General features: G+C 46.2%; 4 protein-coding genes across 4 annotated transcripts; 2 read left to right on the forward strand and 2 right to left on the reverse strand.

Moving 5' to 3' along the window:
• Window positions 1-8,471: 8,471 nt before the first annotated feature.
• On the forward strand, window positions 8,472-10,266 carry JR316_0009863 (putative inactive purple acid phosphatase 16; the record flags this gene model as incomplete). Its single annotated transcript, XM_047895543.1, has 12 exons — window positions 8,472-8,541; window positions 8,626-8,836; window positions 8,893-8,924; window positions 8,977-9,065; window positions 9,112-9,246; window positions 9,302-9,320; window positions 9,371-9,412; window positions 9,476-9,626; window positions 9,682-9,740; window positions 9,809-9,925; window positions 9,980-10,049; window positions 10,113-10,266. The coding sequence occupies 12 exons, from the start codon at window positions 8,472-8,474 to the stop codon at window positions 10,264-10,266; spliced, it is 1,149 nt and encodes a 382-aa protein (XP_047745262.1).
• Window positions 10,267-10,938: 672 nt separating this feature from the next.
• JR316_0009864 (uncharacterized protein) lies at window positions 10,939-15,032 on the reverse strand (the record flags this gene model as incomplete). The annotated part of the gene is made up of 6 exons (XM_047895544.1): window positions 10,939-10,947; window positions 11,025-11,366; window positions 11,430-14,375; window positions 14,425-14,694; window positions 14,762-14,833; window positions 14,883-15,032. The coding sequence occupies 6 exons, from the start codon at window positions 15,030-15,032 to the stop codon at window positions 10,939-10,941; spliced, it is 3,789 nt and encodes a 1,262-aa protein (XP_047745263.1).
• A 1,476-nt stretch (window positions 15,033-16,508) lies between these two features.
• JR316_0009865 (uncharacterized protein) lies at window positions 16,509-17,595 on the reverse strand (the record flags this gene model as incomplete). The annotated part of the gene is made up of 4 exons (XM_047895545.1): window positions 16,509-16,750; window positions 16,831-17,200; window positions 17,258-17,321; window positions 17,378-17,595. 4 exons carry the CDS (start codon window positions 17,593-17,595, stop codon window positions 16,509-16,511), a joined length of 894 nt encoding a protein of 297 aa, XP_047745264.1.
• A 2,707-nt stretch (window positions 17,596-20,302) lies between these two features.
• Window positions 20,303-21,648, forward strand: JR316_0009866 (uncharacterized protein; the record flags this gene model as incomplete). Its single annotated transcript, XM_047895546.1, has 2 exons — window positions 20,303-20,781; window positions 20,832-21,648. 2 exons carry the CDS (start codon window positions 20,303-20,305, stop codon window positions 21,646-21,648), a joined length of 1,296 nt encoding a protein of 431 aa, XP_047745265.1.
• Window positions 21,649-26,169: the final 4,521 nt, after the last annotated feature.

Raw genomic sequence — 26,169 nt, forward strand, 5'->3', positions numbered from 1 at the left:
TTTGTAAGGTGCGTTTTGCCAGGTTTTTTGTGTTTTTCGCCGTACTCCCGCCCTCCTTTCGTTCGCCAGGGGGTTTCAGAACGAAATGACGGCTTACGCGCGCTGCAAATTCCCTTGAAGTTTCAGGACGGCCTGTCTCAGCAGGAGGGATGGTTTTCCGCGGACGTAAGGTACGTGATGCTGCTTTTGCTTCGATGCCAGCCAATATGGGCATTACATTAACCTTGACTTCCCCGTCGTCGTCGACGACATCATGATAGGAGTATTCGCTACGTGCACGTACGGTGCCAGGTGAGTCGTTCGAATATATTCGTGATAAAGCATCAGCTACCACGTTTTCGCAACCGGGAACATAGACCACTTCAAACTCAAAGGGTGATATCTTTTCGAGCCATCGGGCTTGTCTTCCAGATAAGTTCTTCTGGTTGAGAAGGTGAGTCAATCCTTTATGATCCGTCACCCATTTGAATCTGACACCTTGTAGGATATCTCGATGCCGGAGCATCGTCTCAATCCCGGCGAACATTTCGATTTCGTGAGTGGGATAGTTTTGCTGGGCTGAATTGAGTTTTGCTGAGTAGAATGCGGCAACTTTAGCCGTCTTCCAGTCATCGCCTTGGCTAATCAAGCCCGAAATTCCCGTTGCACAGCCGTCTGTCACCATCCAAATGGTGGGTGCGCCTTGCGAGTAATCGAGTGGCACCCGGTGGTGTTCACGCGCACTATCAACGAGTTGTTTGACGTCCTCAAATGCCCTTTGCTCGGTGAAGGTCCATCTGAAGGGGACAGTGTCGCCAGTGAGTGCGCTAAGCACACCCATTGGGATTCGTACACCAGGCACATCGTCAGCCAGATATCCAACCGCACCCAGGAAACCTCGAAGCAGGTCGCGATTAGTCGGGACTTTCCAGTTGACGACCGAGTCAACCTTGTCATGGTCCATTCGAATGCCCTCATCGTCAATTACACGCCCCAGCACCCGTAATTCAGGCTCCAAGAACCTCAATTTAGATTTGCTCAGGTAAAGTTTTTCTCTTTTGAGTATGTCTAATACAGTTCTTACATGCTTTACGTGTTCTTCTAGACTATCTGAATATATCAGTATGTCGTCGAGGTAAACGTCCATGAAACGGCCGATGTACGGGGAAAACAGGTGGTTCATCAGGGTCTGGTAGGTGGCTGGTGCATTACAGTCACCCTGTTGTACAACTAAACTAACCATATTCCCATCTGGAGTAGTCACCCCAGTGCGGTGAACATGTTCAGGCTCGATTCTGATTTGTTCGTACGCCGATTTTCCGTCCAGAGATGATCGGAACGGATGTCGCGCCACGCGTCGAAGGATCCCCTCAATATCAGGGAGCGGCGAGGTTAGTTTGTGAGTATTTTTGTTGCGTTCCCGTAGGTCAAACACCGTCCTCAGTTCGGGAGGCTCGTTGTTTTTTCTGGGTTTAGGTATCAATAACATGGGTACAGTGTTTCCCGATGATGTAATTTTCCAGCGTCCTGACTTCAAGTACGCGTCTCGCTTCTCAGCCCACTGTTCACGGAAGGCTTCAGGGCATCGTGAAGGTCGCCAGGAGTAGACTTTTGTTTTGTCTATCAAAGGTATCGTGTGGTTTATGGCTCGCAGCGGAGGTAGCTCAGTTTCGCTGACGTCTTTGCAGAGCGGTTCAGCATATTTGCGAAGTGTTTGGCGTGCAGCTTCCAACTCCATTTCAGGTTGCAAACGCGAGATGGCGTGAACCATTGGCTTGGTGTCAGTGCCTTGTTTAATGGGTAAAGGTTCGTTATTGCCTATTATAACTCGCGCCGGGCTCAACCCAATACAGACAGCGTGTTGGTACATAAATGGAGTCCCTAATATCAAGTCATAGTGACTGATATTAGCTATATCAAAGGTGCGATCGGTTTTGATACCTTGATATTCAAATTTTACGGTGGTAGACGCATTTACTTTTGACCTCGAGCCTTGGACGGCCAGCTGTAAAGTCATGGGTGTGTCAAACTTATCTCGTTTGACCTTTAATTGATCTGCTAATGCTGTTGACATAAAATCACCCAACGATCCGGAGTCGATAAGCGCTCGCACCGGTTGGTTATTGATTTTTACTTGTACGATTACGGGTTTTGGCAGAAACCGACGCATCCCTTTCACGGATGTTGCGTTTCGTTGTATTGCGGCATAGGCCCGGCGGTCGATCTGGACTCCACTTAGTTGAAGAAACCGATATTGAGATATTGATTCGACGTCAGAGTCTGACGATGTGGATTCTGAATCCGAGCTAGAGCCCGTTCGAGAGCTTAGGGCTCGTTTAGCTTGCATTAAACGGTCAGTAAACTTCCGCATGCTTTCCCAAGTCTCCTCTGAAGAGCTGATTTGTTCAATGAGCTGGTCTTCAGTTGGAGATCGTTGTTTCTCATCGAGGCTGGTTAGCTGACCATCGTACCATCGTGTGAAGTCAAAATATGGATTTTCAGCGTCACAGCGAGGTAAGGTTACTTCAATATTTCGAGACGAGTCGTAGATCTCAATGATTTTTGGATTGATAATATTTTTCTGGACTTGAAAGTGTGGTGATACGAACGGGTCATCGCTTTCTGGTGAGAACGACATATCGAGTATTGTTTCAATATTTTGTTCCATTGGTTCGCCAATCACTGTTTGGTGTAACTTTCTTCCTTGTAGCCAATTGATTGCTACCTCACCAGGGGCTATTTCGTCGTTTTGAATCGCGCATTGTAGTGCGTACCAGTGTCCTACCGAGAACAGGTTATGACGGAGACGGCAAATGTGTAAGTTAGTTTCAAAACCAGTCATGTTATCTTCAATGTGGAATTGATTATTATTGTCTCTACCCACAGTGAATCGTGGGGCATTATTGTTCCATTGTGGCCAGTCCTCGTCACCCGGATATGGTGCACATCGGTTCAGGATTAGGGTGAGTTGGGTTCCATATGCATCGGTTTGTGCAGGGTCGTGCCAGGCTATCTGCCCACTAATTCTGGGGATTAATCGTTTAGAGCCTAATTTCTCTGCTTCCAATACTCTGGGTATGTTTGTACGGATCATTAAATGTTTCTTATAATTATTTTTATACAGATTATCTTTTTCAAGACGCTTGGTGTACCAATCTACGAGGTCAATGTCTGGGTTTTCAAGAATCGATTTTCTTATGTAGGTCATTAGACCCAGATCCATGTCTTCGATACAGTACACAGGATACCCGGTTTGAACAGGTTTGCCAACAGGGTATATGGAAAATCGTGCTTCGTCGTCAGTATCGGGTTTAATACTGGGATAGTTAGTGTTGATTCCGTCGCGCAGCAGGTAGGTGGGTATTTCGGTTAATGGCTGACCAAACGGTCTCCATATGCGACGAGGGTTCCTGAGCCCGAGCGCTCTAGCTCGTTTTTTAGAGTACCACCCTGGTAAGTCAAACTTCGAGTTCTCAAATGTCTTTTTAGTAATATTTATTTGAAAATTGGTGAGTCCATCATGAATCAAATACAGAGCGGTGTGTTCTAACGATCGTTTTATGGCAAATCGACTACTGAACGGGTTATACACGGTGTTCGAGTAGTACTCATCACCGGGGTAGGGAATAGATGTCTGGAGGAGGAACTCAGCATTCATGGCAAAAGTGTCGCCTAGCTTTTGTCGAGGGTAAGTTATTAATTTGTTGATCCACGAGGGATCTTCGTTACTAAAAGCAATAGCGCCTAGAGGTAATTCTTCTAAGATTTCAACAAAGTCATCCGAATCCGAGGTGTCTGATTTAGATTCTTCCACGGGTTCTAGGTTAAAAGTGGACATGCCCGGCGGCTTGCTACCAGCATGTTTTACTTTATTTTGCTGAGGGCAATTGCGCGCGATGTGGCCTTGTTCGCCACATTTGTAACACGCACCAGATGCATAGCGCTCTGCCTTTTCTTTCTCAGATAATTCAAACCTAGGTTCCTTGCGAGGGCTCTTGTTTGGGTATCTGTTATTTCGATTTTTTGTGGACCCGTTTCGGGTATTGGAATGGTGAGTTCTAGTGTTGTCGTTATGTGGTGATTCTGACTTTTTGCGGCGCTTATCTCGATTGTGTTTATTTCCACGGTCGCGATGTTGTGTTAGGCTTCCGCGATCCTTACTAGGACGGTGCACACTTTCCGAGATTTCGATTATCTCAGCCTGACGAACAACTTGTTCCCAGGTAGAGAGGTCGGGATGTAAACCGTCGCGCCACAGGCCACGTTGGATTGTTTCAGATGCGCCGCTCCAAAAACGGCTGACTAGATCACTCTCATTCATAGAGCCAAGTAAGTTGAATTGCTCCTCAAGATAATATACGTACTCGCTAACTTTTCGAGTACCTTGGGTAGCATTCTCAAATTTCTTTCGTATTCTTTGCTTGTAATCAATGGGGAAGCAATAATTAAATAGCTCTTCATAGAAAGTAGTTAGGGACATTGTTTCTTCATGTATAGCAGCTTTCTGCAGATAATAATCATATGCTTTTCCTTTCATGAAGTGTGATAGGGCCAATATTCTTCTTTTCTTTTTGAAGCCACTATCCTCTATATAAGCATTACTTTCTTTTACAAATCTGTGGTAAGCCCGAGGGTCTGCCCGACCATCATACTCCAGGGGTTTGAATGCTTTACTATTCCCCGATGTCTTCTTCGACTTGCGGTGCTTACTGCGCCGCTTCTTTTTATTAGATCGGCGGCGCGAACGCTCGGTCGAGTCACTTGACTCGGAAGGTCTATCAGATGACTCGGAACTTGGTTCCGATTCATCCGACGAGCTATCAGAATCGTCGGAGGAGCTGCTGTTAGATGAAGACGGCTCATCGGAACTTGAGGGGCTGTCTTGTTTCGGTTTTTTAGTATATTTCTTAGATAGTTTAACACTGTTGAGAGCTGTTCCAAGGAATGACTTCGGATTTATGTGTGCAACAGGTCTTGCAGACACAGGTAAAGTTTCATTTCTAACCCGTTTGTTATATGCAATTTGATCATATCTGATACCAGGAGCTACAGATATGCTTTCGCTAATAATAGGTGCCATGTGTGTAGATACAGCATTAATTGTATTAACTTTCTTAGCTTTCTTGGCTAGTTTTAAAGCTTTCTTTTGGGCTTTGGGATCTAATTCCTCAGCGGGTATTCCTGCATTACCCCATTCCCTGGGATCAATGGTTTTCCCTTTATTCATAGAGGTCCCCTCGCCCAAGGAGGGAGACCGTTCGCGACGAATTTTCTTGTTTCGGCGGTCAATCTTATCTTTCTCTTCCTTAGACAGAGAATCCTCCGCCGCTTTGATGGCCGAGTCTATTTCTGGACTGCCTTCATCGGCACGTCTCTTTGTATGCATATTATCAATGGATTCCTTACGGCGCGTAGCCGACTCGAGTCTTTTAGCTCGCTTATTCTTAACGGTGGTCCAGGGACCACCCTCATCATTCTCGGAGTTCTCGGAAGATGACGTATTATTAACAATTTCCCTATTACTAGGTACTTTAGTTGTCTTTGAACTAATTTCGCGAATAGTAGAGTCAGTCCCTTTGTTAGCCATCGTGACGATAGGCAGGGAGCTGACATCCCGTTCTTCATTATCAGAAGTAGCGAGTGGCCTCGGCGACACGACGTCACGGTAAGTGCGTCTGGGGCTGTGTCCGCCGGATGCGTCCGAGTCAGAGCCGGAATGTCGATCACCGGGATCGGCACGCGACTGAGACCGAAGGGGATACCTAGAAGCCATAATATTCAGAATATAATTTCAAAGATGTTACTTACGTGGGGTATTGGTTTGATGGATGTTGGATGCGGCTGCCTTGATGTGGGTGGCTCTGGTTGATCAGACCAAAGGGTTCCGAACGTCGAGGCGGCGAGAGAGGAGATTTAAAAGTTTAGAGTACTGTCAAAAATATGTGACAGAAGTGACTATCGTGACTGTGAGGTAACGGTAGTGTCGTCCTGGCACACGGAGAGTTTGGGATAGCGAAGCTTGAGCACACAATAGACAGGTAAAGGGTGTTCGTTGTTCACTGGGGTTCTACAGTAAAAACAAGCCTGTATTTATACTGTAGGACTATTGGGCTAATGTAATCATGGTCCGAATAAAGCAACAGAGCCAAGGGGAAATGGGGGAGATGAATAAGACAGATCATGGCCGAAGGTGAAGTAATCTAATCAGCTTGGAGGTGTCGACGGAATGGGAATGGAGTCGAACAGATAAGATAATGACAAAAAGGGAAGGTGAGGAAGGTGGGAAAAGTTCAGAATGTCACACATCACTCGGTATTATCCGGTCGGGAAACAGCGATGGTAAACGACAGAACGTACCAATTGATAGAAACAAAGCCCAGGCTCACCGCGTCTGGAAATAAAGGAACTTTTCAACAATCAACAACTAGTTATTTAACAACTTGGACCTTGTAAAAACTACTCAAAATACAACCAAAACCAATCCTCTGCGAGCACATCCTTGTGGGCATGTGACGTATTTACATGTTTGAAAACGGTGCATAAATGAGAGCGCTAAATATGTACTAGGCCCTGACCCAACGGCTCTTCAGTTAACTGTACCGTACTGACTGACTGTGATGGTCTCTCAAATGTGATTTTAATAGAAAATGGAACAAAGCTTCCCAGGCGTCTGAAAGCATCCTTTGACCTTTTGTAGGCAGTCTGCGCACCGGATCGAGTCCCGCCAGCAGCATGGATATGGCATATAATCAGAGCGACCAACACAATGCTACTCCAAACCTTTAAAAACGTTGCGTATACAAAGAATTAGAACCTACCTTGTGATAATTGAAACAGTAAAAGATATCTTCATAAGAGCCCATGTCAGGTTTTTCCAGTTCCAACACTGAGGGTGTGGGTCATGACCCCCATACGGGCTACACCAAAGAGCATGTGGGTACTGTTTAGTGAAATGGACAGCAGATGTAATGATACCCGCAACAAGCACGATATCGATGGCAATAGCAATGACATGGCGCTGAGGAGATACATTCCGCTTCAAAGTCGTAAGGCAGGCAGCCAGGAAGGACAAAATTATGGCAGCAAACATCTGTTTTGAGTTGTTAGTTAAAATATATGGATTATGAGCAATCATCATAAAGAGGAACCACATACCCAAATTGCAAGGACAGTGGTCACTCTCTTGGCTTTATAAAGACCGAAGTATGTTTGCAATGGTGCATGATAGAGGATAAATCGAATGCTGATAAGTAAGAAAAACGCGAAGAGCGCGATGAGGAGGCTATGAAACCTAAGGATCCTGATAAGGGCCGTGAGCCGACCTCCACATTCTTTGTTGGAATTATTGATGGGACCATAATTAAGATCCTGCGTCTCTGTATTAGGCCTCTGGATCTCTTCGCCGGCCTCAACGTCCAGGTTAAGAGGGGAATTCGACGCCTCTGGCATTGTAGTTAGATTAGGATAGAGAAAGACTGGTTTTTTTTGTAAATTCAGTTATATAAGGTCCTGGATGATAATCGCTGCGGCTGGCACTGCGGATTTACAACCCTTACTAGACATGGGGTGCGGTTCAAAACAAATTTCACCATATCTTTGCTGCGGATGCTGAAATGCCACGTTCGCTTGTTTAAATCCGGGGAATTGTGGATCTGTGGCGGCCGATTGAGCCTTCTAAGTGCTCAAATTGATAATTGAAACCTTCCAGTTGTTGTATAAACACTCGATACGAGGTTGTACATCAGGTCACGCCCGGATGGTTCCGATGTGGGAGGCAACCAAGTCGTTTAATGCATTCAGATATCTGATTTTCCTATGACCCCAATTAATTAGTAGAAGTCATTATATTGAATCAGTCAAGGCTTTATCTATCCAGGATATGTCATTTTATTTCCAGTTCCAGTCCAGTTCCTCTTATTCCAAGTTCTCTTTACTTGGTAGTATTGAAGTTGATTTTATTCTACCAATTCACTGTCTGAAGGTTCAATTTGGAAATGTAGACATTATGAACTGAGATACACAAAGGACTCAGATTTCTACTGTTTCTAGCTTTCCTTACCGCTGACATTCCCTGAAAACATTTCACTAACCACAACATTGATGGTGGGAGCAAGCAACTGACAGGGATCGTGGATCGGCATTACGTCATAAATGATTTCGGCAGTCAAGTTTTTTTTAGTAATTTCGCAGGCCGCCAATCACACTCAAGTGACCGAACGCACGTGTGCCAGCACTACTGCCCACCTTGCTCGCGCTCCCTCTCGGACTTCCTTCCATCCATGTTGTGTGGTTTATTTGAACTGAGGAAGTCAAGAAGCAATTCACGATGTCAAAAAATCGCATGATCTAACTTCTGCGGCAAATACAATCACGCCGCCCGTTGCATTTAACACGCAGATTCGTCACTACAAATGTCCCATCGTTTTCAACACAAGCCTACACGGGTTACGGGTCCAAACCACCTTTCGCTACTCAAATCTCGTCGTGGAAGAATGTGGGCCCTCGTTTCTTTATTGTCTCTCCTCGCTCTCTACGCTCGTGGAATCGTCATTCCATCCCTTCGTAAGCACGCACTGGGGAACTTTAACCCAATGCAGAGACCTCCGTGAAAGCAGTTAATGTTAATGGGTTTTGTTATGACTTTAGAGTCTCATGATGTATCGGTGCCGCCAGATTCTATAAACCCTTACCCAGGAAAGCCTCGACTATTGTTCAAGAAGGATGGTACCTTCAAAATTACTGTGTTCTCTGATCTCCACTTTGGAGAGAACCCATGGGACGACTGGGGACCGGAACAGGACGTCAACAGTACCATTCTGATGAACGCCGTGCTGGCAGATGAAAAGCCCGACTATGTGTAAGCGCCTGTCCTACATATTCAACGGCAAACACATACCGATTATATTCCGGCAGTGTACTCAATGGGGATTTAATTACAGGAGAGAGTAAGTCTTTTAACTCTTGCAATGCATGAAAAATAGTCTGATAGAAAAGTAGACACCTTTCGAGAAAACTCTACGTCCCTCATTGATGAGATCATGAAGCCTCTAAACGCTGCCAAGATACCATTTTCTTCCACTCATGGAGTAAGTTTGCCATCACTAAGCTGACGCTGACACTAACCTTTTTCAGAACCACGACAATCAAGCAAACATTACTCATGAGGAAGAGATTCAACGCGAGTTGAAGGTTGCACCTCTCAGTTATACGCGCATGGCACCCAAAGGAGTCGGTGGAACCGAAGGGCCAGGCAACTATTGGGTTCCTGTAAGAAATTTTCTCAATGCCTTCATTCGGCCGGTTTAACATGACATCCTCTTAGATATATCGTGATGCGAAAGGTTTGAAATAATATTTTGCCTCATGAATCTTGAATAACTCCTTGGAATAGATCTTGCACCCATACTTGTACTTTGGTTCTTCGACTCTCGAGGTTTGTTTTCAACTCTCAACTCAACTATTCACATTTTTTTTTGCCTCTAAACCACTCCAACAGGCGGATTCTCTCCAAACCCTGACTCTGTTCCCGTACCTGATTGGGTCGACGAATCTGTTGCTGGATGGATAGAATCCGAATCACAGGCAATGGAAAAGGCTTGGGGCCCTGCTGAGCTGCGAGGAGCTCTTGCATTTGTTCACATTCCACCGTAAGATTCACCAACAGTCCCGAGGTCAGTCTGTTGATCACTGAACACTACTCAGGCACGCTATCCAAGTCTTACAAACCAACCTGGACTCGGATAAAAATCCAGGCCTGAACGGTGAGCCTAACTTCTACAGCAATCGCGCCAGAACGCCTCTGACATGCGGTCTCTTTGTACATTGACAGATGATATACTTGGCGACGGGTCCGTCCAGGATTCAAGTGCACAAGGTGAAGACATTCCCTTCTGGGACGCGCTCAACTCAAACGTGAAGAATTTGCACGCCATCATTTCTGGTCACGGTATGTCCACACCTCTTTAGAAATCTTCATAGCAAAACTCTGATACCACCCAAGATCATGGCAACGAATGGTGTGCGCGGGAGTTTACAAAAGATGTTATCTTCTGTTTCGACAAGCACTCTGGGTAGATTATGATTATTGACTTCTTCAAACAGTGTGACAGACTGACATTTACCTTTACACTTAGGTATGGCGGATACAGTAGTGCAGGATGGGGCCATGGTGTTCGTAACCTCGTTTTTCACACTCCCGATCCCAAGGCAGGCGTGGAGACATGGATCAGATTGCAAGAGGGTGATACAAGGGCAAGAATCACGCTTGACGACAACTACGGCAGATAAACATGTCTTGACGTTTGAGCTCAAATCGGATAGTTGTTTTGTTAGTTAGGTCAATCAATCTGATCATTTAATTGTTCAAGTTGTGTATTCGTGTGTTTATTCGACCGGGAGTATAGGCTGAAATCCATGTCAATTGACTGAAAAACTCGGCTTTCTTGTAATTGAGCTTGCGCATGCAGTGTAGGAAATTGCGTACTCCAACAAAAAGGGACAGGAACACATACCCGTATCTAGCATTGTCCCATATGGATGAAAGGCACCCAACGACGAAAAGAAACATGGGGCAATGATCGTAACTCCTTAACAGCAAGGTGAAGGGCATACGCTGACTTTGTCACATCAGGTACAAGTGCCTTCCCTCCGCCTTCGCCACGGAAAAGTTCTCGATAGAATGCATTGGCAATGGTAGGTCCATCTTTGTCGTTCATAGCCCTTGAAAAGAAAGCGATTATGAAAAGACAATATTGGAGAAAAAGGGCGACCCTATACCATAATGTGGCCACCACGCGTCGAAATCCACAAAAGAGCAAACTAGCGGCGATGCTCATTGCTTCATCTGGAAGGTTTATGTCTCCCATTGCAGTCTCACAGGCAAAAAGGGTAACGAGAGCGTTGTTGTTTGATAAATTCTCTTTCGTAATCCTGGAAATTGGCAGTTGTTCGCCTCCAATTTCAAGCGAGCTATTTAATGGATCAGAAAAGCACTGATGGCCATGGCATGCAAAGTGGACTATGGTCATGTCTGCCAGGCGGCTTACAACATCCTCAGCTGCTGCTGGAGCTTCAGGAGTGCCCAGAGCAACAAGAGCGTTGCTAGGCACGTACTGCTGGATTTTCTGAAGTTCGTCCGTTGTGGCAGGTAAGGCTTGCGGCTGGATCACAGCCATCATCTGAAACGGCTGGAACGTTGTCGTTGTGGGGGGAGTAGGTGGCCCTTCAGAACAAAGCACGCATATTGTCGGAGTGTAGGAAGAAATGAAGTAATCAAGCGCGCAGTCGATGCATTTTTCGTCATCATAGTTTCCTGCGGCATGTATCGGGAGAAAAGTAAAATGCCCAGTTAGGCACCATTGGAGAGTAGGCAAGTTTTCTGAGCGCTTCTAAAGGATGGCAATAAAATTGATCAGGAAGACATAATCTATAAGTCAAGCATACAAACTGACCTCAAACTGTAGGAAATCAATAATAGGTTTCACCATTTCGTCCCAAAGTATTCTCAAAACAAACTTAAAAATTCCATCCGAGTCCTCGCTATCATCCAAGTAGCTTATTCCTCTTTTGTCTCCAAGAATTTTGTTTACTGCATTTCTGGTTCTATTCATTAAATCGGATTGTGGTCTCGTGGATGTTGAAACACCCATTTGCAAATTTTCGACGAGTATCTTGAGGAAAGAAGCATTTAAATTTGGAAGGGGGATGTCATGAATTGTCGTCGACTTCATAAGGAGGCAGTGGCTGCTGTCCTTGGAAGAAATGATGAGGCAGATCGGATGCTTTGAAGCGGCTGTTTGAAGGGTCGATAAGCGCGGCGGGAGTAAAAAATTTTCGAGGCCACGCAGTTTCCGAACGTTGCGCAGAATATTCTCCCATTCCTCCCCGAGGCGGTTCACGCGACTTGACTCTTGGTCTACAACTAGTCTGGTGGGGTTACCCAGACTTCCCGCTAAAATTTGTCGATGTGCACCGTATTCGAGCTCCAGGGCTATTTCCTGAAGTCTGTCGGCCAACATTGGACCATCCGGTTCAACTCCCCTCACTCGGTCAAACGGTGAACGAAGTGAAAGAAGCTGAGACCAAAAGACACCCCGTCCTGCTTCAGAGAATTCAATAGCTTTGGTGTAATCCATGAAGCGGATGGCGCAGCTAGAGGCATCCCTGGCCAGTCCGTCGCTCCCCGTCGACGCCAAAGCTTGTTGCCTTAGCTCGATCGTCAACGTCAAAGCGGCTACTTGCGGTAAGGATTGTACAGCAGTTTCATAGGCAGTAATTACAGATTCATGGTTATACCTGTCTGCAGCGTGCGCCCATTGCTTTGAAATGTCAAAACGACGAGATGGTGATTGGTGAAGGCATTTTGTAGCTTCAGAGAAAAATAGCATGGCTTCATCGAGAACAGCCCGCTGTTGTTTGTGTTCGAAGAGTCTATAGAGGGTGTTTGCCAAGTTTATAAGCGTCATCGAACGATTAGGGTGAGCTGGAGATTGGACAAGCAGTTCAGCCTGTCTATGTAGCTCTATAGCTTCATCCAGATCGCGCTCCTGAACGCTATGATCAAACAAAGTTGCCAAATTGACCGCCAAATTAGTAAGTGGTTGAAAACTAGCGGAAGGCGGTCGCAGTTTCAAGGCTCTCCTATCCAGAGATATGGCTTCGTCAATGTCACACTGCTGATCTTTTAGCATGAAGCGAGTGGACAAAGATACAGCCAGGCCCTCGAGTACGGATGCATGGTCGGGATCAGAAAGTTGCTGCACTAGTTCAAGAGCCTGTCTGTGTAATCTAATCGACTTATCAAGGTTACTTTGATCAAGCGTTTGTCTGAACCGGGTTAATAGAACATTTGCAAGACTATTCAAGCAATTGGCTCGGTTGGGGTGAGGAGGAGGGTGGAGATCGAGTGCTTCCCTATGCAAAACAATGGCTTCGTCGAGGTCATCTAACTGACTTCTTTGGTTATAACGTGTCGTTAGTGAGTTTGCTAAATGGTATAATGTGGCAACGTAATTGCGATGCGTCGACGGACGCAGTTCAAGGGCTTGTCTGAAGAAGGTAATAGCATCATCCAGATCGCTTGTGGTCCCAAGCCCTTGTTCGAAGCGGATCGTGAGTGAAGTTGCAAGATCACTTAGGGAGTTCGCTCGGTTAGGATGGTTGCCAGATTGTAGTTCAAGAGCTTGTCTACGCAGGGAAACGACTTCATGAAGATCAGCTTGGGAACCCATCCCTTTACTGAAACGAGTTGACAGCACGGAGGCCATATTGCTGAGTACATGAGAACGTAGAGGATGACTAGGAGGGCAGAGTGCAAGAGCTTGCTTGATCAGGGACAGGGCGTCGTTGAGGTTATCTGTGTCACCGCGTCCTTGGTCAACGCGGAATACAAGCGCAGCTGCTAGGTTATCAAGTGCACTGGACCGATTGGAATGAGTAGGATGATACAGATCGAGGGCCTTTTTATATAGCGTTATGGACTCGTCGGAGTCTTGCGCATATTGTTGGCCTTGCTTGGATCTAGTCAGTAAAGCATTCGCCAAGTTAAAGAGAGAGTCGGGTGGAGGATCGGTTCCATGTTTGACTTCTGAAATGGCCGTCCTATGAAGTGATATGGCTTTATCAAGGTCGTTTTGGTTTTTTTCAATGTCAAAGCGAGCCGACAGAGCGATGGCCATATTATTTAATGTAAAGAGGCGTAGACTAGGATGAGGAGGAGGAAGTAGGTCGATATTTTGTTCATGCAAAGATATTGCTTCATCGATGTCGCTCGAATCCCCACCTCCGTTTTTAAATCGAGACCATAGCGCACACGCAAGTCCATTGATCCTAAAGGCATAGCTTTCGGTTCCACGAGCCAAGGTAGCTATCTCTTTCCTAAAAGCCTCAATGGCAGAATTTAGATCGTCGAGATTCCTCGTTTTGAAGTAGTGGTCAAAAAGCTCCTCCGCGGACTTAGGTTGTTGTGTCATTGCTGGCATCATCATTTGTACGTATCGCTTCGCAAGGTGAGACTTGGCGGACTGAAGATCGAGAGCATCACCCTTGAGGTTGAATCGTTCCACTAGCAAAATGTAAACCTGAAAAACCAAGTTCCATGAGGTGGGGTCGTGAGTGATAGCTTCTTCTAAGACAGAAATGGCTTCACTGAGGTCACTCGCAGTCAAATCATCAGTGTGATGCTGACGCGCATATAATGCATTGACAAGGGTAGGGGAAGCAATCATACGAGTCGCGTGTTCGGCCGGAAGGTGTGGGAGTGCCTTCTGAATATTATCGACGATACGGTTGAGAACATCAAGTGAGGTCGATTTGTGGAAGTTCCGCAGCAATCCGGTTGCAAGGTTTGCTTGAGATTCCATCTCTGAACTGTTTTCGTTGCTAACTGCAGCATCCGCCTTCATGGTTTCTCAATTGATGTCTAAACATTACCACAAAGGTACTCACCTGCTGACCTACAGCTTGGTCGACATCGCCTACAAGTTGCAAGAACTCCATGACATCCGGCCTTTGGTTCGTATACATATACCTGACGCCCAGCGCCGACGCAAGATCATTCATAGCTTGTTTGCGCAGTGGATGTCCCGAATCCCGACTTTGGAGAACTTGCCGAAAGAGCAATACAGAATTGTCGAGGTTTGACAGCGACAGCTGTGATTTCTGTTCGGCCATGAGGGAGTTGGCGACATGCACAAGTTCATGAGCGTCTCGTGCATCCTGTATCGTAAGGGAATTGTCTCAGCATCACAATGTTCGGTATATGCATAACTTTGCAGAGGCACACATTGACAGTGAAGGGGGTCGGTTCATCAACATCTTGTTCTCGTTCTCGTTCTACCGCGGGGTTGTCGTCGACCTAGACATTTCTAAATAACATCAACCGACAGTGATAATAGGTGACATACCGAGCTTTGAGGCATCTCTTGAACATCTGGGTTGGTAACCACACCCATCTGCGCGGCGCCTCCCGATGTCCTCTTAAATAACTTGTCAAATTTCTTCTTCAGGTCGCACTTCATAGGCCTAGGCACAAACTTCAAGAGCTTTGACGGCATGTCATGCTTGGTTTTGTAAAAGATTTCCGTGTAACTGTCGAAAAGTCCAACCTGTCAATTAAAGGAGAGCTATGTTAGAACATCAAGGCTTTTTATGCAGAATCCGACATCGACGGCAGTGCAATCGATTGTGCAAATTATAGAATCCGGGTATCCTCGTTGTCTGCACGAGTATGCATATATAAATTGATGCTGTGTCGTTTTCATTGAGAAGAAAGGTATAGAGCAATCTCAAGCCAAGAATGGGAGTGAAGGAGGGGGATATATAAAGTCGTCAACATCCGAGCCCAGTTCCTGGCCGTTCAATACCCTTTTCCTTTCCGGAACCTTTCGAAAAATCACATCCATAGAAAAGGAAACACGCACAGAAAAATGAAAATGCCGATACCCTACAATGTGCCCATTCTACTTGGAACAAGTACACGTTGGCAGGTGTGTTCATGATGCTCCATCCCATACATTTCACAGCTGTCCCATCATTTCAGTGACGCCGCTCGCATTGCGTTAAATGGTACGCATAGACTGCCAGGAACGTTTTCGGAAACAGGTGTATACTGGGTAGAAGGTTGGTGAGGCGCGTTCAGATACGTAGGCGGGTTAGGGTTTGCCAATTGGCACAAAACACAGTCACATGATGATACCTTTTCTAGTAATTTCTTTATGGGCAAAGCTGTCAATGACGTCAGTTAACCTTGACCAATAAATAGCAACTCCCCAACTGATGCTCTGGTCGATTTGTATTATGAACGAGATGTTCGGGGGCTAGAATGTACCAGAGGCTACTAGAGGTCAATCAGAATAAAAAGATGACTCGAAATGTTTGAGAGCAGCTGATATCGGGTCTGAGAGTTGCCGTTGCGCCTACAAATTAACTCTACAAATACAAGAAAATTTTCAGTATGCAACGCAACAATTCCAAAAAAAAAATTGAAGAGATGTTCTCGAACCTCCTGCGATGGGCGATTACACATACCATGTGGTGCTAATAACAAACGGTGCCCATGACTTCAGACGGGGTGAGCGGGACAACTCGTCCCGCCTCGCCACTAAAAATAGCTATTGCAACCGTAACAGGATGGCTTGCCCGGGGCAGTCAACAGTGATGGACCTTGAAACCGATATTATTATTGTCGTTGCATGTGTGGTATACAATATACGATACAAGATGATGATGATATTGCCTAAACCTGAAAGAATGATGGGTTGACAGGTGAAGGAGCGTGAGGGTAGTACCAATAATTTGGAAGGATAGGCAAGGCGAACGAAAGAAGACAAAAAAAAATCTAAAAAATGCAAGGTATGTTCGGCGCATCAGCTGTAAGGTGTCTAAGAAAGCGTGGGATAGCGAGGGAGCGATATGAGCGGAGCAAGACAGCTGAATAGTCTAGGTGGGATGTGCAATGGTATAGTGGTGAGCGTAGGATACAGGTGTCGACGTGGGGTTGGGGTAAACCGAAGTAAAAGAAAGTGAAAGCCTCATCGACGAGCGGCTTTACCGGGGACGAAGATCCATGAGAAGGTGATAAGCATTCTGAAGCCGACACCGATTCCCAAGGTGGCAGCAGTCCCTAGTTGAGCAAGGATAGCACGTCCAACGAATGCGCCAATAAATAATGACACCGCAGCGATAAGCCTGTGGTCGCGCGTCATAACGCGCTGCCGGAGCTTGAACAATCTCGGATCGGACATCAGCTCAACCCAAACCGTCGTCAGAACAACTAAGCAACAGAGATAAATACGTCACCGTCAGTGGCCCTGGCAGCAAATCAAACGGAATCAAGGGGAAATCAAGACGCACTTGTGGTTCCGAATTGCGTGTTTAGGCGTTTTCCCAGAATTCCCTGCACGCCTAAACTGGCACTCATGAATGCGAGGCCGACAAATGAGAGGGCATTTGTCCAAGCGGGGTCGTCTCTTTCGTCAGCGATGGATGAAGAAGCTGATTTCCAGAATGCAATGGCACCAGCCATTGTCAGAAGAGCCTGGATGAATGTTCCGGCGACGAGCCATATCCGCTTGTGCGCGCCAACACGATCACCGATCCTTCCAACGAATGCTCCGAGGTTGAATGAGATAAGAGAGCACAATGCTTGCTGATCAGCCCTGTGGAAGCTCGTATCACGCAGTCCCGGAGGGCCTTCAAACAAACGACCGAGAGCGAGAGCCAGCTGTATTGCAAGGTCGATCAAACCACCATAAGAACTAGGCAGATAAGCTGAACTCACCTGGGCAAAATTTCCTGTTTGGAAACCGCACCACACGAAGATAGCAGAGAAGGAAATAACGTCGCTGCATATCAGTGAGTTTTGAAGCCAAGGTTGTATCGGGAGTCTGAAACAACGTACATGTAACCAGTCATAAAGCAGTACGCAGCCAAGGGTGCCGTCGTCTGTGCTGGGTCTACATCTGCCTTCAAATAGTCCCAGAGAGTCATCGTGTTTCTGTTTCCCGCATGTTCTAAATCTCCCTTGACGGCCGATTCCACAATGGTTGAGGTAGCGGAAGATCGCATAGCAGCCGTATGGGCTGGCGGTGGGGTGGAGACCTTTTCTGAGGTGGACATGTTCTCCAAGTAGTTCCTAGATTCTTTCACGGTCCAAAGAATAGCTAGACGGGAGGACGAAAGAGCCCTATAAGGCGGGTGGGTGTACAGAGAAAGGGGCCGAGTTGTGAAAGTTGTGCGTCCTTTTGTGGAGGGAGTGAGCTATATTAGGACGCCTTGGCAACTTTTTTTTCAACAGCCACGCCGCCACGGGTAGCCGCTCGGCCCTGCACTGTCGGACCCTGCCCCATCCCATTCTTGTCTCTTTCCCTCTCTATCACCGAGCGTGGAGCATGTCAATTGCTGTCTGAAAGCAACTTAGTTTCTTATTTCTACACAGAATACGTCCTGCCGAGACAGAGAAGGCTCATTAACGTTTCTCTGAATGAATGGATGGTTGAATAAAGGTCACACCAACGGATGACGCTTTCTATCGAGCTTCTGGACTGTTCTGTGGGTCCAAATCTGACCCGGGAAACACATTCTCCCCCATAGCCGCTCAATCCACGCACCCCCTTGAGCAACTCTTGAACCTCTTGGCCTCCTCGAGCAATCTGGGTCTCTGAGGTCATCGTTCATTAAGAGATGTAAATCAACAGCTACCCGTCACCGTCGGCTTCAATTGCGAGCTTGGCGTATACAGTCTAAGTAATAAACTTTCAACAAGGTTACTTTGGTCTCTCGTACGCTGTCTCTGGTCTCGTGGAGTTAGAAGCGTGCGATATCATATCCATTCTTTGCAGTGCTCGGAATGAATCTCACAGTGGTCACATACCCCAACGGTAGTTCCGCAACGTCTCATGACACCAGGCGTCCGGTTATCCGCTGCTATTACACCGAATGGTGTGTGACCATAAACACGAGTTGTAGCTAATCCTAGGTTAAAGCGCATCGTCTACTAATTGTCTAGTGAGAACAGCTATGCGTATCAAAGTTCAACGCTTGGTTGATGTAACTTGATGTGCCTTTAAGTTTAACATACCGGTATGTTAGGCAAAGATATTCTCATATAATTCAAGGTGAATTGTTCAATTCAAATCGTTGAACTGGATTGTGAAAATGCTTTACATAAGTATTAAATCCAAATGTACTGAAGTCACCTCACCATGGCTAGATACTCACAATTAAAGTCCTTAGCATATGCTTGGGTTGAGTAACGGTCATTACTTCAAGATTCTTATACTAAACACAACGTGAGTAGATCAGCGAGGTGATCCTCGCCAAGTACTCTACCTCTGAACAACTGACATTCCAGTCCACAATGACCTTCGAGTGGTCAATTGAACGTCTCGTCATCTTGAATTCATAATTTCAATTACACCTTGTCCTGTATAAAGTATAAGGAACACGTCCCAAACGCGGATGACATGTGGAAATGTTGTCGTAATAATCAAATAATCCGGGAAGCCATACCCATGAAAACAAATTTTCGGCCCATAAGCGGAAGATTTCTAGGACTAGAAGCAGGCCGTTATTCAATCTCCCGGTGATGGTGGGGTAAATTTTTATATCCCATGACAAAGGTTTGAACGTTGGTATATAGGTAGCAGAGAATCACGTCTACAACATTGATTGAAGTAGGACAACACAGCGCCCAACAGTTTGAACCAAATACTCACCCAACAGAGAGAAAACCACGGGCATTGGATATCGTGAGGCATAATTCGAGGAAGTAAGCTCATAGACAATTCAATGCGGAGGCACAATGCAGCGCGCATCGAGGTTTCTGACATGTTACTTCTCGAAATGACCTCGCTCAATGAGCTCGTAGTCATATAAACTCTGTGGAAGAACAGTCAAGACACTCATGGCAGAGAGACAGAGTTGCCAGTGCAATATCAGAAGCAAAAATAGTCATTGTTCCGCTGAGGTGCATAGAGTCTAGACATATAAGCTTCTGGACCAGGTTCTTTTTCAGCTGGCTGCAAGAGAGCGGTAGTTTGAGTTCCCAAAGACGAGAGAGGAGCGAAGGGGTTTCAGCCTTTGATCCCAAGTTCGAGATACAGCAGATGGAGGTACATTTGTTGAGCGGTGACACGGACTGAAATCGTTTAACATTCAAATATTCGGCCTACTTTCCGCATGTCGCATTGATGTTTGTGATGATTTCGTCGGTGAAGAAAGAACGTGCAGCGGGACGGGAATAGCACTTTTTTCGGAGAATAAATATTTAGGAGGAGCTGTAACCATCTGATTTGCCGTGATGCCATCAGCAGGTCCATATGCAGGCATGACGCGTTTCACGGGGGACTTTGTCTTCCAATCACATTTGGTGATTCTGCCCAGTAAAACCGATTCTTGGCGACTCTGTGGCGACTCTCCACTTGGGCTTTTGTTCGTAAAGTTCTGGCCGGACAGAATGGCGTTACAATGGGAAAGATTATCCTTCTAGGATCTTTTCGACTTCAATGTCCTATTTGGCTCGAAATCTTAATTTTGACATTGTTTGGTAAAACCATACAACTCGTGGACCTTGCATGTTGTGCAAGTCGATATTTCCGCCCAAGCGTAAACAAGGGGCTGCGACGACAATCTCGGTCTTCAAGTTCTTGTCTGGTTCGTCTTGGAACTGCTACCGTGTTGTTCCCATAGTTCTTCCTTTCCCTCTTCACTACGGCCCTCTGAACTTGCTTGTTTCTCTTTCCAAGTCCGTCCCTCATACCTGCTTCGTCTGATTTCGCTTCGACCCACACTCTTTACACCTACCCATTCTCTACCTTTCGAGAACATGGTCAATCTCGATATCGTCCCAGCTATCAGCCTTATCGCAGCATCGGTCTCTGAATTCAACGCCTTCCCCTTATCCCCAGGATTCGACATCAAGAAAGTCGCCGCGCAAGCACTAGCTTTACCTACACACTCATGGGAGTATGGAACAGCTTCAGAGGCGCTCTTGGAGCTATACAATCCCCACCTCACAGTGTTTGGTGCGACTCCATTCCCAGTGCCTGCTCTCAATGTTAGTGCAGTCGTAGGACTCGACTACGCTGCCCAAAAGGTTCGATTTGGAACGGGATACAGCGCTCTATTCAAGGATGATGGTGCAGCGGGGGATCCCGCCAGCTTAGGGGTAAGCGCGGTCATGTTGGGTAAAGTCAACTCCACATTCGCGTGGGCAGCCAACCAAACCGTCACTGGTCTCCTGGCCGATGTTCCTCGATACTCCAATGGTGCAATTTCGCACCGCTTTAGCGTTGCTGAGCTTTGGTACATCCTGTTTTCTACCATCGCCACGTTGATATTTACCAATTTTCCAGGGCTGACAATGTATACATGGTCCCTCCATTCCTCGCGTACTATGCGGCTGACAAAGGCGACAACGCGCTTCTCCAAGAAGCAGTTCGTCAACTTTCGCTCTACCGTCAAGTTCTGCAGCCCAACGCAACGACTGGTCCAAACGGACTCTGGATGCACATTATCGGACCGGAAAGCCAGGATACAGGATACTGGGCAACTGGAAACGCTTGGGCAGCTGCTGGGATATCCAGAGTTCTCGCCACCGTCATCAAAGCGCCGGGAGTCACGAACGAAGTCTGGCGTCAGCAGGCTATTACTCAACTCACCGCATACATTAAGGAAATTATCGACGCCGCCATGGTTGCTCCCCTCGATAATGGGTTGATCCGCAATTATGTGGGCGATGTCAGCGGAGGTGGTAATGGGTTCGGCGAAATTTCTGGAACCAGTTTGCTTGCAGCTACCGTCTACCGTATGGCCGTCATGCAATCCACCATCTTCACTCGACGATATATCACCTGGGCTGACAACCTCCGCGCCGCTATTGCCGGCAGAGATGTTAACGAAAACCCTCATATCACCAGCACTGGCATTGCGACTCCCGCCGTAAACCCCTTGTGGTGGAAGGACACCAATCCATTCACAAAGGGCAGTCCAGAGGGACAAGCGTTTGTTGTCATGATGTATGCTGGATGGAGGGACTGTATTAAAGCTGGCAGGTGCACCGTCGACGGTTCGACTGAACCAGATGCCATCATCTCGAAACGTAGTGTTCAAGGACGGGCCTTGCACTCAGGCTCGCTACGCCGCCAACTCGTCCATCCCGGAAGCAACTAACCAACTTCTTTTGTTCACGCATAAATACCCACATTTGCCGGTAGAAGTCCGTTGGAATTGACGAGTCCCTTTGAACTTGTCCACTTATTTATTTATTTGACTTATACTTATTGTTTTATTAGAGTATTCTTTCGTAAACGACAAAAGGCGAGCTTGCTCTCCAGATCCAAGTTGATCTATACGACTACCGGCCACACTCATTCTATCGACTTTGTTAATACTTTCTTATGGTTGTTAGAATTCTTGTACCAGCCCACATTTTTCACTTTGTCATCTGCGATGACAATGTCTTCTTGTTCACTTTAGGCATCGGATTTGCAACCGCATCGTATGACGCTTTGTGTCATCATGCCATAGGACCGGCTATCCTTCCTGCTGTGTTACCATATACCTTCGTCCTGTATATTATTCTCTCATTGTGCATCAGCAAACCCTTTTGTTTAACCTTGCCTTTATATTACAATGAAAATGTAATCGAAGTAACACGTAAAATATAGCGCGTTAAATTGGATAAACGTGATATGCTCTAGAATTTCAAACGATAAATAGATTTTCGTACAATGTTTCTCTCAAATCATTATACGCTACGCTACCAACGCACTTGCGAATATGATCAAGCTGTATGCTACTATAGAATACCTTGTAAGCCCCATGCGATCAACGGAACCACTGGTTTTTGTTTGGCTCTGTGCTGCCTTTTGAACTGGGGCTTTAATGCTATCAGGGATAGTAGTGGCCTGTACAAGCTGTGCATAGTTAACATTTGTTGGGAGTTGGCCATTCTGTGAGAAATACGACACAATCTTTGGAACGTCAAATGTAGGCACCGCCAAAGCTGCCTCCATCAATGTCCCTGTTGGGGCTGGAGTCTGTAAAGCACCATTTTTTGATGTTGCAGTAGTAGTGTTGCCGTCATCTACAACCACAAAGCAAGGCTTGTCACCGCTTGACCCTGTGTGATTGAATAATTGGATGTCGCCATGCTCGAAGACGTCGTTGCAATCAGGCAAGTCGTTGGCGAGTGTCCCCACTATGCCAACGTGCGTCGCGAACTTTAAATCTCCGGTTACCTGATATGCTGTGCCAAATGATTCGAAGTCATTGGAACCTACTGGCTCGCATTGCCTATTCACGGCGGCGGTCATGTTGGAGGCAAAAACGATGGCCGGACCTTCTTGGGAGATACGGACTTCAACAAGAGGTTCGTCCGTGTTTACGGGCAGCGTGATGCCAATCCCAATAAACGGAGAGATGTTAGCCGACAGAGATGCGTTCAGTTGACCACCTTCGACTCTCAATGGAATGGGTTGGAGTTGGAAAGAATCCCTAATGATACCAATCTATCACGATCTGACGGCGCTAAAACCTGGATATGACATACCATCCTTCGTCTGACTCAGTTGTAGTCAAGAAATCAAACGACGCAAAAGCACCCGGCTCGATCTGCAGTATTCATGTCACCCGTTAACATGTATATAATATAAGAGGAAATTTTGATCAGACCGACTTACCGTAGCTTTAGCGCCCAGAGAGAACTGCGCCGACGCCGATATATCGAGGTCGATTCCGGCCGAAATCCCAACCTCGGGTCCAATGTTAAAGAGATCCCTGATCTTGAGGTACAGTGAGGGTTGGGATTTAACCTTAATGGTCTTGTATAAGCGTACCTCGAGGGGTGCGAGCGGCAAATTGAACATGTCCAGCTCGTGAGAAAACGTTAGTGGTCCTACACCCAGCGATAAGCCAAGAAGGATGGCTTGATTGAAGCTGTTGACTGTTGTCGACACGGATAACGCTGTGATATTGTGGTCGGAGACACTAGCGTTAACGTCTACTGTAAAATCGAATTCAAAGGTGCATTGTGTGCATGTTAAGTCGAGCTTCGCGTTGGCGATTTTGCTAGCAAAAGAAAGGCCAGAGTCAGAATAGCCATTGCTTTATCGAAAAACTGGCGACAAGGTATTAATCTCTTACCTTCCTAGGTCATCAGGCAAATTTGCAGAGTCTAAAGACAGAATTTGTGTTCCGCTGAGATCTTTACTCAGGGTGGGTTCGAACGTTTTTCGGCGGTCGTATCTTCCGTAACTTGACGTTTGAGGGCGCCAACCTGACGATAACTCATGGCCAACGATCGAAACATCGTACGACCCCAGTTGGTGTAGTGCAATCCTTTCCGCAAACAGATTGACGCCGTTGTCGCCGTTACTGATCTCCATGGTATGAACCCTGCAAAATGTTAACAAAATCCTCATAGACAAATACTAACATAAATACATTACCTCCAAGCTCCCAGTGCATCCTCTGAGTTACAACCATTGTGAGAAGTGACCAAATGGAAGCGATGGTACGAATCCCATGTTTGTGAGGCAACAGCAGCAGCCTCTTTAGAGATAAATTTCAGGCTAATTGTAGTATCAAGCTCTTCAACTGTGTCGCAATGAATCGAAGAGAGGAGGTCGTCGAAGGAGGGGACAGAGACAATGGGATATGTCTTTGACGAATCAAACGACACGGTAGCCGAGGAGGTGGAATGTACACCTAAAGCAATACATATAGCAGGCTTAGAGAACACAGCAAGAAAGATTATGTTATACTGGCTTGAAGACATACCATGACCATATTCGAAGACGGCTGTTCTCTTGGGTAGGAATACATCGTGATCATCAAAATCACGACGAGCGCTAATAATTCTGCTGTTGATTGGCCTTCGAGGAATCAACACCTCTGCTTTACGAGAGGAAGAGATTGACGCTACTGGCTTTACTGGGAACGCCAGAACCAACAAAGCTGCTACAGACGCTGCTAGCTTCATGAAAGGTATAGGAGCCGTTGTGAGCCTTGATATGAGTCCAGCAAGGAGGTAATATGTCAATAAATTAGTCAAATGTGAGAAACAGCGGGAGTATAGGCAATGAATGAGAATACGTCGGAAGAATCAGAGAAGCTGTATAAATATTCCCGCTCATTTTTCCATAGACGCCCATTATTCCGCGTTAGGACAACCAAGGGTTGCAAGGCGTCCAGGAGACGTGATGGCAATTGATTTTGTTAAAAATACATTTGCGAGGGCGATGATGCCCTGTCATCCATGAGACTTATTGGTGTCCAGGGTAAATGTGATACACCGGTTGGTTGGTATGAAGCAGGAGGCAAACTGAGGAAAGTTCTTGCACTTTCGTACACCATTAATACTGCAAAGGCTGATAGGACCCTTTCCAAATATAAGATGATTAATTTACCTGGAAAAGAACTCTAGAGGTCAACGAATGCATATGGTAAACCTCGCGACAGAAACGAGAGCATGTCGCTGGCAGGTTAATTATACAACACTGGTACGTAATTTCAGTAAAAGTGTGCTCAAGCTCGTATCAAACCTAAAGTATCCCTTCATTAGCTCAGAAAGCGACTTCACGTAAAGAGCAAGCAATGTTGAAGGCAGCCAATAGTTTTTGAAACCTAGCTGGCCGGAAGAGGCGCTTATGAGCCGTGTGAATGATGGATGATGAGCGCACAGCCAAATAGCAGTGATTTGGAGTCAGGCCCAAGTTTGGAGGTATTTTAGGATACACAACCTAGTCGATAGAAAATGTGGCATTTGGAGTCATCGCGTGAGGTTTACAAGTCCGTGATGCCCTGCGCATATCTATGTAGCTGGGCTCGGTACTTTGTTGGTGAGTTGTTACCTACGTTAGAAGCACCTGTAAAACTCTGAGTGCCGCAGCATTGCTTCTAAGTCAAAGCCATGATTATGATTCCGGGTGATCTAAAGATAGACCAATGATTTTGCCGTCCTGCGCCGTGCAACAGTCAAGATCAGCGCAGACCTACAAATGTGACTGTGCTGAGATTAGAGCTTGTGGCCAGAAACTAAACTGAACTAAGTGTACTTCAATCCGGCTACATTGGCATATATCCCAAGCATCAATGAAATGCTAAGGATGAGCGGCAAGACCAGAGGTAATAAACCCCCTGTCGAGTTGTTCCAAGATCAAGCTTGAGGCCAAGGATTGGAGAAGAACACTTGGTTAAGATGACAGAAATTATCGGTTAGTCTTCATGCTTTTATCTGTACCTTGCACACAGGATTCACAGCTCCTCTTCATGAGATCACAGTCGACGCCATGTGCCATGACTAGTTTTAGAATGCAGACACCGAGACTTACCGAACGCATGAGGATTGGCTAGCGAGTCTGCAGTGTGTGAGAATCATTTGACAAGGCTTCTGTGCCCAAGAGATCCATATTAGACCCCCGTGAGATTCTAGAACGCGCAAAGTTGTTGTCGACTCTTAGATTATGGAGAGTTTGTGGAAATGAACAGAAAGGGTAGAATGCGACTGCCTAGTTGAACCTAGTCTTGACACTTGCGGGCTAATCAAACTGCATGGCGGAAGCCGAAAAGAGGCGAGATTGGGTAGACACAGATGTAAAGAAGAACATGAAAAAACATTGCTGATGCGAAGAAGAGAACTAAATTGAAGACTGAGGGGGATAAGGATGAACAGTGGCCGCGATTTTGAGA

Source organism: Psilocybe cubensis, chromosome 9 (genome assembly GCF_017499595.1).
Source record: "Psilocybe cubensis strain MGC-MH-2018 chromosome 9, whole genome shotgun sequence".
In the NCBI taxonomy this organism is placed as follows: Eukaryota; Fungi; Basidiomycota; class Agaricomycetes; order Agaricales; family Agrocybaceae; genus Psilocybe; species Psilocybe cubensis.